The sequence below is a fragment of the Ambystoma mexicanum genome, chromosome 1q, assembly GCF_040938575.1.
Source record: "Ambystoma mexicanum isolate Mex_15411 chromosome 1q, UKY_AmexF1_1, whole genome shotgun sequence".
Lineage (NCBI taxonomy): Eukaryota > Metazoa > Chordata > Amphibia > Caudata > Ambystomatidae > Ambystoma > Ambystoma mexicanum.
Window position 1 is genome coordinate 96621484 of NC_090922.1, and position 14663 is coordinate 96636146.

General features: G+C 45.4%; 1 protein-coding gene across 1 annotated transcript in view; it reads right to left on the reverse strand.

Moving 5' to 3' along the window:
* The window catches only part of ACSF3 (acyl-CoA synthetase family member 3), a 1059592-nt gene that overhangs the window by 73787 nt on the left and 971142 nt on the right, over window positions 1-14663 (reverse strand). The window contains exon 9 of the mRNA XM_069635646.1: window positions 7333-7444. Coding sequence (XP_069491747.1) covers window positions 7333-7444 — 112 coding nt within the window. The remainder of the gene's footprint in view (window positions 1-7332; window positions 7445-14663) is intronic.

Here is a 14663-nt window from a genome sequence, read left to right on the forward strand (position 1 = left end):
TGAAATAAAGCAGTGTTCCTTCTTGCACTGTGTATACTCATCTTTGAGTAACCTTTTGTGATTACATATCAAAGGAGTCCTGCTTCACAGGGGCGCTGCATGGTTAGGAACCAGGAAGCACGCTTTGCTTCCTGGTTCCTGTGAGCTAAAGGGCTTTCTGGTGGCAGTGGCAGGGCTGCGTGCATGCAAGATTTAATTTCTTATGTATTATATGGTTGTGTGAACCTGAGAATGTATGATGCATGGGTACACGTGTGAATAAGTAAGTGAATGCTGTGTGTGAATGGAATGAACGAGTGAATGGGTGTGCATGTGTGTGTGTTTTTGTGCTGGGCCAGGGAGTGGGTGGGAGATGGGGGCTTAAGCAGAGGCAGGGGTGCAGCAAAGCAGCATTTTCTACTGAGCCTCTATTGTAAATGTCCAGTAAAAAATCATCATCCTTTTTTTTAATCAAGTATCAGTTTATAAAAGAAAGGATGATGTGTTATTTTATAGCTAGACTGGCATTATGGAGCAGGCAGTTTAGCCATTTCTTACTGTGTCATGTGTGACGAATCGCAAGATTCCGTCACTTCCCCCCCAGGGGGAGCCTTTCCATGTGAGGCTAGGGAGATGATCCTGCTACGCAACACCCTCCCTAGAGGTAGAGGCAAGCAGGACCTCACTGGGAGAGTCTCCCCATCTGGGGACATGGACTCCTGTTCACATGAGGAACTCCATAAGGAACATATTCCTAACCCATCTTCAAGAACATTCAGTGAAAGAAAACATGAAGATCAAACTAAAATATGTTATTGTCAACCATACATCTTTGATTGAACCTATGAAGAAACACTTATATGGTACTTAGACGAATAAAACCACTTGAAGAAAACAGAGTGCCAACAAAGTCCCACGTCAGCGTCATAAAGCTTGGAGGTGGAGATCCTGGAGAGAGATGCTGAGAGAAACTGGGACGCATAGCATCCGATGGTGGAAAGATGGCCTAGTACAGCTTCTAATGCATGGCGCTGGAGTAGCGATGAGAGGCAAGGGACCGAAGGGTAAGTCGTCCTGAGAGAGAGTGAGTGAAAAGTGGTGGCGTGGCCGTACTACGGTGGACCTGGAAGACCATAAACAATGCTGATACCACTTCAATAGAGCCATCGCGCAGTGAGCTGATTGAGGGAGCAACGAAGGAACAAGTAGCCAACCTGATATCTGAGGAAGAGGGTCCCAACCCTGCCAGACATTCCAGTGACATTATCCTTAATTGATACAGGTAATGGGGAGAGTGGGACACCGGGGAGGGGATCCGAAGATAACTACTGGAACACGCTACTCATCACAGTCGAGACGAAGTGTCAAGAATATACAAGGATGGTGAAAATCATTACTGAAATCATTACTGGAACACAGACACACGTTCCAGCCGAGATAAGCTGCAGAGAGTACTTGAGGAGGGTGAGAATCATCACTGGAACATTCATACTTGTCCCAATCGAGACAAAGTTTCGAGATTATATGAGGAAAGTGAGAATCCTTACTAGAATGCTCATACTCATCCCAGTCAAGATAAATTATCAAGAATACATGAGGAGATTGAGAAGCATTACTGGAACACTCAAATTCATCTCAGTCAGGATAAAGTTGCACAAGTTATTATTTTAATCTGCAAACTAGTCCCAGTCAAGATAAATAGTGGACATTGAGTAAAGGGAACATCTTAACTTTGATTATAGAGAAAGGAACAGGATTGTCTTGTGGAAGGAAAGGGATAATCCTAAATAGGATTAAACAATAATAGAACAAAAAGGAAAGAAAGAATAAGTGAGTGAAAGAGACTGTTGAGAACTTGAAGAACCCAGTATCCGAACTGTAGGATTTGATTAAAGTAGTTACTAAGAACTAACTAAGAATACTTTATTGAACTGAATTTGGTGGTAAACCAGCCCACAGCAGAAGGGCGTCATTCTCCTGTGCTTGAGTAGTTGTTATAGTGCAAGGGTCAAGAAAGGTTAGAATGGACAGTGGACAGAACTTGCTTTGCTCCTCTAACTGACGACTGACGAGCACCTCAGTTAGATTGGTTACGTAGGGAACACCCTTAGTCCAGGGAAAGTTAGGAGTGTTCACCTATCATTTCATAAATTACAACAGTGAGATGGAAAACCTGAGTCTGTTTTCTTTTTCTGACCCGCCACACATGACATTGTTTACTGGATATCTATGATAAAGCAAGCATGTTAAGTGTTATTACTTAGCTAGACTGCCCTTTTGGGGCAACCAGTCTAGCCTTTTGTACTGTGGCATAAAGATTTTACTGGGCATCTATGATAAACCAAGCATGATCTGTGTTATTACTTGACTAGACTGACATTTTGAGGTAGCCAGTCCAGCCTATTCGTACTGTGGCATGACATTTTGTAAGAGGCAACTATGGTAAACCAAGCATGATATGTGCTATTACTTGGATAGACTGATATTGTGGGATAGCCAATCTAGCTCTTTCTTACTTTGGCATGGCATTTCCCCTGGGCATCTATGATAAAGTAAGCATGATCATTTTTACATTTTTATTTCTAATGCTTAAAGCAGAGACCTTTATACATAGCAACAGGACGCTCTACAGAGTATGGGTTTTAACAGTAGTTTAGTTCTGTGAGTTGCTGTCTGTACGTCGGTGTGCACGTCCACTGAGATTAGTCCTTGGTCAGGTGTTGCTGGAAATGCCACGTTTGAGACATTTGCAAAATTGGAGACTTTCAGGGGCATTCCAAGCCGATACCGGGATTGAATTCTAATGGGTGGGTACGTGACAAGAGAAGGATTATTTGCAGGCCCTCTCTTTACGGACAAGTTGTGATTTGAGCCGATTGGTTGACTTGCTGCGCGACAAGCACGTGCCCCCAGATATGTGGAGCTTATCTGCTAAGTGCACTGGTGTGCTACTTGAGACTGCTTTGTAGATGACACATGATGTCTTGAACAGTAGCCTGGCCTGGAGAGGAAGCAAATGTAATTTTCGTAGGATGGGGGTGATTCTTTCAAACTGACGCACACCCCTAAAATGGCATGCTACCTCATGGTGGACTGCTTTTAGGGGAGCCAAGTGAGCAGCTGGGTGCCCCATCAGAAGGGCATTTCCCCCATCGATGTGCAAGACCACAAGTGCCAGTACCACGATCTGGGAAGTCCTGCGTTGGAACAAAGGGTTTGATTTACGAAGCACAGAGATTCGGGGCCAGGCCGTTTGGACTTCTCGGCTATTTGTTTCTGGAAGCACAGGGTACTTTCAATGGTGCAGTCTAAGGACTTTGCTGAATCAGAGAGTTGCAGCTCAAACCCTTCTAGGCGCATATCATGAGCCATTGTTGGACAAGTTATAGTTTAGTGGGGGCGCTGATGAGGACAAATTCATTCTTGGATGGGTTAAGTTTAAAGTAGGCAGTCGACATTCAGGACTGGATGAGGGCTAGGTAATCGCTGAGATGACTGATGTCCTGTGGGCTTTTTACTCTCATGTACAACTGAGGATCATCCGCATATTCGCGGATGGCCACATGGGGATCTTTGAGGAGTTTGCTCAGAGGCTGCATGTAAAGGTTAAAAAGGATCAGTGGGAGGATTCAGCCTTGGGAGACTGCACAGGATAGTGGGCGTTGTAAATGTTACTACATGACTAGAATGGCTTTTTGGGGCAGCCAGTCCAGCTATTTCTTACTGTGGTATGGCATTTTTTTTTTACTGGTCATCAAGGTTAAAGCAAACATAAGTGTTATTACGTGAGTAGACTGGACTACATTGAGCAACCAATTTGGCAATTTCTTTCATTGTGGCATGGCATTTTCAGAGGAAAAGCCAATAGGATTATGTTCTTGTGTGGGAATACTCCCATATATTGGCAGAGCCAGTGTGGACATGTTTTCTTATATTATGATTGCTGGTATGATGTGCAAAGCAAACATGAGTATGTTCTTATATAGGTATTGTGGCATATATTGGTGCATCCTGCATGAAAATATCTGGGCACAGTCAGTGTGGACATGTTTTATAATGGCATATATTGTGGACGAAGGCATCAGGAAAATGCGTTGGGAAATGTTCCTATACATCTTTGGCGACTTGCATCTATTGCATTTTTGGTTTGGAGTTACCCTACAATACCAATTGCAAACTGTCTGGCTTTTTACCAGTTTTTCACAGAAAGTGTGCTGTATAATGCACTATTTTAACCCAATATTTTTTTTAAGAATCGGGGTTTGAGGGGAAACGCTCCGGAACCACCCTTGGTTGGTTCAGACTCCCTCGCTATGCTCGGTCACTCTGGCTTATTCGCGGGAAATAATCACTACCCTCCAACAACAAAAAAATGCATCAGCCGCCACTGCACTTCTCACTGTTAATAAAATAAGACTGTTCCCTCACAAGTTTTTCAAGCGAGCAACTAGTTTTATTTATTAAAAAATATAGGGCACCCGGGCCGAAGTTACATGTAATAATGTTGCATTATGTGTTCAGTTTTCATAACGATGTTATGCTTTCAACAGACCTCTTTGATCTGAGGGGAGGAGGGGGTGTTCCCTTTTATTTCACTGAAAATTGTTAATAAAAAGTTACTGGAAAAATAAATATAGTTCCTTAAGGAGTTCTAACCATGTATATTCATGAAATGGCTGATTATCGCATGAGTGTAAGTCTCTCTGAGTTGGAGGTCCTCTGAGTTCTAGCGGATTTGAGTTTAATAGATGCAATTTCAAATCTCTTTGATTGCAAGGTGTCGATTATTGAAGACATGGGAGTTGCGGTCCGTTTTCTTCAATCCTCCTCTAGTTATGTGTGAAACAGGCCTGCTGGCACGATGATTGGGGAACTGCCTGCTTCACAGCACATACGTTTTTCTCAGCCCCGGGCAGGGCACAGACAGAAAAGGGAACAAAACAACTTCATTTTCTACACTAACAATCAACTGGCAAGATGATTATTACCAGTTTGGGTGGAAAGTTAGATTGAGTGCCGGGGGGTGGGGTGGGGGTAAAACAACTAGCACTAGGCACATGTAAGAAGAAAGTGCACTGAGGAATGGGTGAGCTAAAGAATGATGCCCTGAGGTCTGAAGCAGGGGTTGGTGCGCTGTGGAATTAGATGCTGAGGAATGGGGCAGAGGTCGGTGCACTGAGGATTGAGGCAGGGGTTGGTGCGCTGAGGAATTTGATGCTGAGGAATGGGGCAGAGTTCGGTGCACTGAGGATTGAGGCAGGGGTTGGTGCGCTGAGGAATTTGATGCTGAGGAATGGGGCAGAGTTCGGTGCACTGAGGATTGAGGCAGGGGTTGGTGCGCTGAGGAATTTGATGCTGAGGAATGGGGCAGAGTTCGGTGCACTGAGGATTGAGGCAGGGGTTGGTGCGCTGAGGAATTTGATGCTGAGGAATGGGGAGGAGGTTGGTGCGCTGAGGATTGAGGCAGGGGCTGGTGCACTGAGGATTGAGGCACTGAGGAATGGGGTGGGGGTCGGTGCGCTGAGGATTGAGACATGGGTTGGTGCGTTGAGGATTGAGGCATTGAGGAATGGGGGTCAGTGTGCTGAAGATTGACTGGTGTGAGTGCGCTGAGGAATAGGACGGCGGTTGGTGCACTGAGGATTGAGGTGCTGAGGAATGGGGCAGGGGCGGTACGCTGAGGATTGAGACAGGGGTTGGTGCACTGAGGAATGAGACAGGGGCGCAGTCTTGTTTGAATTGACTAATAGACCCTGTTCCTTCCAGAGTTTGAATTGTTTCGAGCAAAGAAGCTTTTTGGTCTCTTGGAAAACCTAGCCACATAAGGACAGAAAGCACTAACATTGACATGCAATACAAGTTCGCAAACAAGGAGAAAGACAGTGTCCTCCTTACTTTCTTCAGCGAATCCCCCTCCTTTCTGAGCGGCTAGTATACACTACCGACTTTTACATACGGAGCTAGACTTCATTTTGAATCCCTGTGCAAGACTGAAGAGACTAGGTGATATGTCCAAAAGAAGGAGTCGCTAGTCACCCTATTACAGCATCTAAAAAGTATACCTTTGCTTCTTCTTTCCTAACTATTCTACAGCCTCTATGCCACTGTAAAAGGAGATCGTGTATTGGAGTACTTTACATGCTGCCTTACTTTGTAGCTCGAGACAGGGAATATAAGCTTAGCCCAGTGGCCAAAAAATAATAAAAAATCACCTGGCTCGCTTAAAAAGATAAAATGTGGTGGCACGGAATGCGAAAATCCCATCAGCGATTCCGAGAACCTGCAGCCTATACGCAGGTGAATCCCCAGACGCGGGGGCTCTAGCAGCCGGAATGGCAGCCCCTCTGTCCAATGCAGTGGTCGAAGTGTACGAAAAGAAGTAGTGGAACTATGTTCCCTGCTGGCCTATCCCGCTCCTCACAAACCCCACCACCACATCCCCTCCCACACACAATACACCCCCCCCCCAAACACTTGCACCTGCTGTTTAAGGGAACGTCCAGTGCACTGCACTGAAAGTGCAAGTTTCAACTTCTTCCTACACTTTTATTTTAAAACGAAACCATTCCGGAACGGTTTCTTTTTCAAATAAAAGTATAGGAGCTGTAAAAGGTCATTTAAAAAAGTAGAGGAGCACCGCTCCCGACCGCTCCCGCTCACTTCGACCAATGATGCCACAAGTTGTTGGATAGATGTGGGGTCCGCAGTGACAAGATGGAATCCCTGCAGAGGTGTCTAAGCACCACAGTGTCTGGGTTTGCATCCAGGGAAGGTGGATTATCACAGAATTTTGAGTATTATGAGGCTTTGCCATGTTATGGTTAACCCATCACATTCCGTCCCAAAATGCCCACTCAACTCCCCTGCCAAAGGTAAAAAACATGTTTTGCCCATGCACGTACTCCCGCCGCACATCAAGATCCTTTCATCAGAATCATTCAAAGGGTTACAATGCTATGGTGAAATTGCTGGAAACCCAAACAGATGAGATGAAGAAAGACATTTACAAATTCCCCAAAAAGTGCATCTGTGAATGTTAGAAAAGGAATAAGATGTTGATTGGCGGACAAAAAGTTTCCAACTCGTGTACAGAACTTTTTTTTTCAGCATGCATAGAAGATTTGAAGCTTGGCGAATACTATTAAATAAGGATGATGACCTAAAACAATTCTTGCTTTGCTATAGGAAACCAATGGAGCAGATACAAGACTAGTGCTGCAGGTACATTTGCCGGCAGGAGCCACCATCACTGGTGGATCTGCACATTTGGCTTTGATTCTGCATTTGTGGTCTGTGTTGCCTAGGCTACCATTATACATATTCAGCTTAGAAGACCACTTGCCAGTCACTCACCTGGCCCACTCTTTCAGCTCCCGCAGTGACAGCTGCACTCCGTGGTGCAGTTTCAGCACTGCTGTGACCCGCTGTCCCCAGGCCATATCCGGGACACCGATCACAGCAACATCTAAGGGAGGAAAAGGCAAGAGTTAACAGTGGACACCCGGGCAGAATTAGTTGAATTGGCAGGGAACCGGTGCGATGGCGGTGTCCACATAGCAATGATGTACAAGATCAGCACTCAGTAAGTGAAATAATTGGTCAAAGATCAGAAAGCGTAATATGCCAACTCTACCACAAATCAAGCAGTGAGTCCAGCACAAGCAGTGAGCAATTGCCTAGACAACAAAGAAATAATAGCACATGCTCAGCATATCAAGTTCAGAAAGGAAATAAAACGCTACAACTAGAACCTCGAAATGACTGATAAAAAACAACCTGGAACAGATGTAATACATTTCCCCCCAGCCACAAACATATGTGATCTTCCCATTATCCTATCCGTTTCAATTCGAACCTATCTATTTGCACAGCAAAGGTGCCTCTGTGTATGCTCTGCCCTCGATGCCCAGCACACATTGCGCACAGTCTGGTTCCAGATAGTCCATCCATAGCTAGGGCATCCCATAGCACAGCTCCTGTAAGAACAGTCGAAATCTGAATGCCCGCTGGAAAGGACATCTCAGTAGGCTCTAAAATGCAGCATAGAGCACACAGGACCCCAGCCCGTGATGAGAGGTTATCTGAGGAGAGGAGAATGCCTATGCAAGCTGTGATAAGGTCACCTTGGCTGAGCAAGCCAGGAGAGTCTGGGGTCCAGGGGAAGCCACCTTCTCCATGATGCAACCCCTGCAGGCAGTAAATGGGATCCCCAGAGCTCTCTCTTGGTTGAAGGTAAAGAGCGGAAACCATCCCGGTTAGGAAAAGAATCTCAGTCGCCCCAGAGATAAATGTGCCTCCTTCATTTTGGTTAGTCAAGGACATAAGACCCCACGGCTGTAATATAGAAGAAACTGCATTGGGACCAAGCACCAAGAAGATTCCAGTCAGCTGGAGTTTCCAAGATAAGAACATGTCCGATAGGCAAAACCCAAAACAGGCTGTCAACTGGAGCCAAAAGCACATCTTTTGACAACCAAGGAAAACACAAGGTGCAGACGTTTGCACTCAGCAAGGGATTACTTACAGCTGCAATTTACACATACTCACAAATGCTGATAGGCAATAAGACAATTCCCCAAGTTTCTGGTATGCAGAGTGCTGGCTCAGAAAGCACCAGATCTTCCTGCTTAATACCAACATGGTGGGCCCATGTCGAACTAAATTACTTGAAAACTCCCTGCACCTAGAGGTAAGCAGGGGGATGGTGCACACACATGAGGAGAAGGGGCAAAGGCCAATCATAGCCCAGGTAGTCTAAGAGGACACAGACCAACAATTCAGAGACCTTATTGACCCAATTAACCAATCACCAACAGTATAGAAGAAGACATACATCTCATAATGATGGGAGGTGATGGGAGGGTTATGACATGACTCCAAAGTGAGAAGAGAAGGTCAAGAGGTACCAGTGATCCGGGAGCTGTCTTGGCCATATCAGGATGCCAGCTAATAGCAGAGGGTGAGAGAAGGAGCGAGGGAGCAAGGGGGAGAGAGAGAGAGAGAGAAATAGGGAGCGAGAGAGGGAGAGAGAGAGAGAGCGAGAAGGAGAGAGAGAGAGAGAGAGAGAGAGAGAGAGAGAGAGAGAGAGAGGGAGAGAGAGGGGAGAGACATAGGGAGGAAGAGAGAGAGAGAGCGAGAGGGGGAGAGAGATCGAGAGAGAGGGGGGGGGGGAGAGAGATGTGGCTGGACTAAGTAAGCTACAGTATTGCAGAGCCACGCTGAGAGTCCAGGCCAGCATAAGAGGCATGCAGAGAACTGTGGCCAATAGATTGTCAGGGGCCAGACAGAAGAAGTGAAGGAGGTGAAGCCAGCTTTTAACCTAGAACTTGGAGGCAGGCGCCAAGTCACCAGTCCAAACTCAAGACCGTTGCAGTACAAACCCAGATAGGGAGAGAGAAAGACCTACTGAGAAGCAGCTAGTGCCAGGGGAGGTCAATCACTGCTATGGTGGCATCCTATGACGTCTGGTGAATTCTTTTCATTGTAAGGGAAAGAATATTTCCTCTAAATATGCACCAGGGACTGAGCATTGCGAGCCTCAACCAAGCAAGAGGGGTTTTGGTTGGGTTTTAACCAACCCCAGAGACATTTTTCTATATAATCTGTTAACGTGGTGGATTTTGCAGCACAGTTTCTGTGAATAAGTGGGTAAAATTCCATGCAATTTACAATCTGTCTTGGATGGTAAGACAACAAACAAATCAGTAAATGCCAGGTCACCCACAGCACACAGAATCATTTTCTAGTGCATTTTGATGATGCATTTGCACTCACTATTTGCCAGTATTCTGCCAGTGTAAGACGTCATGCTGGCTGTACCCATATGTGCAAGTATCCCAATGTAAGAACACTCATTTCCGCTTTGCTATTAATACCATGAACATGCCATGCCACAACGAGAATCCATGTCAGTGAATGCAGTTTCTGTGACAGTATCCCCACATAATATAACACACTTTGGCTTTTCTCGTAAAGCCACTAATAATGCCATGTCACCACCTCCACCTGCACCTGCACATCCTAGGTGCTCTGGTAAGCTGTATCCCGCAGTGGAGGGAACAGATAAATGAACCACTATCCTAGAGTCACCACCAGTACCCCAGTCAGCCCAGAGTGCACATCTAAGTGATCTCTCACCATACCCCAAATGCATGAGCCTCTGCCCCACTTGTGCCATGTGACCCACATCAATCAAGGGGTCTGCAGAAACCATGCTCCACACTGGCACAGGGGCAGTATGCCGCACTAAAAGCCACCGAGCCCAAATGATGTGGCTAGGCAGCCAGGAAAGAATGTCAGGGCTGTTCAAAGCTCCGTTCTGCAACATGTAACATGTACAATCGGTGAGTGTCCAGGGGGAATCTGCAGTAGAAGTGCTCTGCCTTCTGTGGCTCCACCGAGAGTGCCTTAAGGAAAAGTGGCGGCTGGTGACAATTAGAGGGCGCAAATATTTCCCATGCATGTGTGCGAGTGGCAGTGGTATTGTACGAAATTACCTAATACCAAAAGTTCGACCCCCAAAAGTCAGACCCCCAATTTTCTGCATATATATATATATATATATATGTGTGTGTGTGGGGGTAAAGTGAATAATACTGTATAGAGGTAAGGTGGGGGGCTGTGGGGGGTCTCCCCCATATATATTAGCGGAAAAATTGAGAAAAATAATCAGACTTTTGGAGGTCAGAGTTTTGTATTCGGTAATTTCACGCAGATCCCGTGACAGTGCATAGCGAGGGAGCCCCAATCAATCAACGAGGGTTCGGGGAGATTCTCCCTCTACGACATTTCTTAAAATAATCAGTTACATTGGTGCGTTTTAAAGCAAACTTCCTCAGAAAAATTGTGTCAGGCCACACACTTTACAATCACTTTCGATGGGTAACACACAAACTCCAATAGATGCTGAGTCACCAACAGTGTACATTGTTATGATGCCTTCGCCCACAAAATGTGGCACTATTCTGCCAATGTAAAAAAAAAAAAAAAAAAAGTAATGCTGGCTGGACCCAAACATGTCTATGCTGGCTGCAACATTACATTATGAGCCAGTATTCACAAGTAAGAACATCCTCAGGTTTGCTTGGCCTATAATGCCAATAATAATACAATAAGAAAACATACACATGCTGATTGTCCTATTATCCCCAAGTATGGGCTGGGAGGATAGCTCAGGGGCAACGCGTTTGTCTTGGAAGCAAGACAACGCATAGCAACACAGGCCCGAATCCCGGTATCGTGCTTAGAAACTGGTCTCCCGTATTAGCACATTATAAAATAACAATTATAATTATAATAATGATGAACTCTCATTATGTTGGTTTTGTTCTTAATGCAATACAAAATGCCATGCCACAGTAAGACAACATGCCCATGTTGGCTGCACATTATGGCCATATGAGAACACTCGTCATGCTGGCTTTGTTCTTTATGACAGTGAAAATGTCATGCCACTGTAAGAAAACATGTCCATTCTGGCTGCACCAATGTAGGCCAATATGGCAATGTAAGAACACTCATCGTGCTCGCTTTGCACATAATGCCACTAAAAATACCACACCATATCAAGAAAACGGTCCATGCTGGTAGGCCAATATCCCCATGTTAAACACGCATTCTGGCTTTGCCTATCATGCAATGTCAGACTAACAGTTAAGATAAGAGTCCATGCATGCCCTATTCCCCCCACTTCCAGCACCAGATTTTACTTTCATGGAAAGAGGTCCATGGCATTCACCACTCTACCGCCGCCATTCCACCGCTCACCAGGCCCTGCACTGCATCCTCTGATCATAGTGAAAATATTCCACCCCCATTGACAATCACTTAGACTAATTTATTTTACTCCCATTCAGCAGCCACCCTCTTCTGGCCTGCCCTCATGCATGCATACATACATAGACAAACACACAGATGCACACACAGGTGAACACACACGCCCACTCTGTAAAACACTTACCTTTATCAAGCAGCAGGAGTGGAAGTGAACCTCTCCTGTTCTGGCTCCATAGGCTTTCCTCAACAGGAAGTTAAGGAAATGTGTTGTTTTGAAACCTTTGTCTGATCCCTGGCTCAGGGATCAACAAGAGGTTGCCAAACAACACTTGCTCGCCTCACCTCCAGCTCATGCTAAGCTCCAGTAGTCATTGCAATGCACGACGATGCGTGCATTGGAAAGACTTCTATATAAACGTTGCAAAGCTGGCTGCAAGAAGGTTCCCCAGGACATGCAAGAGGGGCCGGGGGCATCCACCCCATTCCCCTGGCCACACCACTGGTGGTACTGGGGGAGAACACATACACACATTTCCCAGAATAATGCAACCAGCCAGGAGAAATCACTACGGCTACCTTGGGCATCAAAGCTGCTGCAAGAACCTTTGAAGATATAAAGGGTACAGCAGGCACCAGACGCCAACACACTGTCACGGATGTGATGCAAAGACTAGGAAAAGACAAAAGCCATGATAACAACTGATTGGAGAACCGGACCCTGACCAAAGACCATGAAGTATGCTGGGAACTGTTAACTACCTGAGACTGTGAGTAACTCAGATGGACATTGTCCTAGAATTGAATACTCAGGAACCATTGAATTTAGAATAGGGAATGCACAGTAGGATTCGGGACACTAGGTGATGTGGAGAACCAGAAGGAGGACTTGGATGATTGTGACTCACGGTTTCAACGGTTACATTGTTCCCCATGTTATATGAGGGACGTTCCCTCATTCCAGGGAGCATCAGGTATTTCTAAGGTCCTCTGTAAGGTCTGCGCGGCTGGAGTGTGCGCTCTGCATAATGGTCTCAAAGCCCAAGACGTTCCAGGCCTACCTGGACACCTGCCACCGGAGATACAGCTGCGTGCACTGCAGGGTCCACTTGGCCAACCACGACAATCTTATTTCTAAAGTAAGGAGGCAGCTGGCCTGGTATTGCTTGGGGAAGGTCATGGCGGTGGGAGGGGGTAGGTCATATAGCACTGAAAGGGCACTGCTGGCGAAGTGACCCCCCTCCCCGTGCATCCCCAAAACATTTTTGTTTTTGTTATGTATCATGGTTTTTGGTGTGCAATAAAGCTTACGGCCTAATCTTTCCACCTCAAAAAAATAAATTAAAAAAAATAAAATCAGAGCCGAAAACTCCCTCCCTGCTTTCTGGAAAAAACTAAAAACCATCCTCTTCACCTAATCACTATCTCTCTTCCCTTCTCCGGCTCTGTATTGTACACTATGCACATGTCAATGCAACTGTAAATAAGTCTAATGTAAAGTAAAATGTATTGTAAATAAGAAAAAGATATCTGAAACTAAGAAAAAATGTTCTATAACCAGCGCCACAATGCCTCCGGGCTGCTGTGCGCTCAACAAATGCGAATAAATAAAATAAAAACGAAGAATGTTGGTTCGTTTCTAAAATATGTCCTTTAATATGAGTCCTATTCAACTAACTGGCCCTACTACTTTAGAAAACATCTAACTAAAAGGGAAAAGGGGAGGCTGTGTACAGTATCCTCCGCAAGGCTTCTGGATGGCCCAGTTTAAACTTGACTTGTTCTGTGTCTTCAAATGTCCTTTTACACAGAAGGATATTCTTCTCATCCTTGATACTAGGTTAAGGATTTAGAGCTCTCCTTGTAATTAACAAAAACTGTTTCTTGAAGCAAACAATCACATTCCTCAAGGTTTTCTGAAAAAGTTAAACTTTTCTGGCTTTTCTTCCTTCGAAGAACTGGGACTCCCCAAAATCCTACAATCCTCAGACCATTTGCTTTCTTTTACACAAAGGATTTATATATACATGTATAGGGCGGTGGTCCCCCTAGGTTGTTCAAAGTTCGAAATTTCTCTTTGGCTTTCTTAGGGTTACTTCAAAAGTCTTTATATTCCTTTTTTCCTCCTTTCTAGGGTATTTGCTGACTTGGGTTTCACAGGCTCCCCTAACCTAGATAGCTTCCCAGAGGTTATTCACCATATTGATACTTTTCTCAGTTCCCCTTTTATAGGGTTTGTTTTACTCTCGGGTTTCTCAGGCTCCCGTAACCTGAATAGCTTTTCGAGCGGTGTTTCAAAGTAATTGTCTTACTCTCACTCCCCATTTCATAGGGAGTTTGTACACTCGGTTTACTTAGGCTCTTGTAACCTGTATAGTTTCTCCAGGCATTAATTACAGAGTTCATATTTCTCTCCATCTCCCTTTCAGAGGGTTTTTCCACTCTCTGGTTTCTCAGGTTCCCTTAACCTTGATATGCTTTCCAATCATTATTTACAATGTTCGTACCTTGTAGCAGTACGTTTTTCATCAGGTTTCTCAGGCTCCCAAAATCTCGTCAGCTTTCCCTGTGACTATGCGTCTCTGCAACCACAGTCCAATGCACGCAGAACTCGGGACCTGAAGCTCCCTCATACGGTCTGGTCTCGATATTTGTTGCCGGCCATCCTGGACACCACAGCTCCATCGTGGTCACACCACTAGACGGGACAGAGATCTCTCTCCGTCACCCTGCTGTTGTTCTGACCTGGGCATCTCGGTCAGATAGAACACCAACCGGTAGGTGTTGGCTAGCTTTTTCTTCTTCCTCCTTCTTGCTTCCACTGGCTTCTCCTTCAGCACATAAACACCGAGGAGGCTCACCTCTGTGCAGCAGTTAGCCTGCCTCTGTAGGAGTTCCCTCCTGCTTTACAA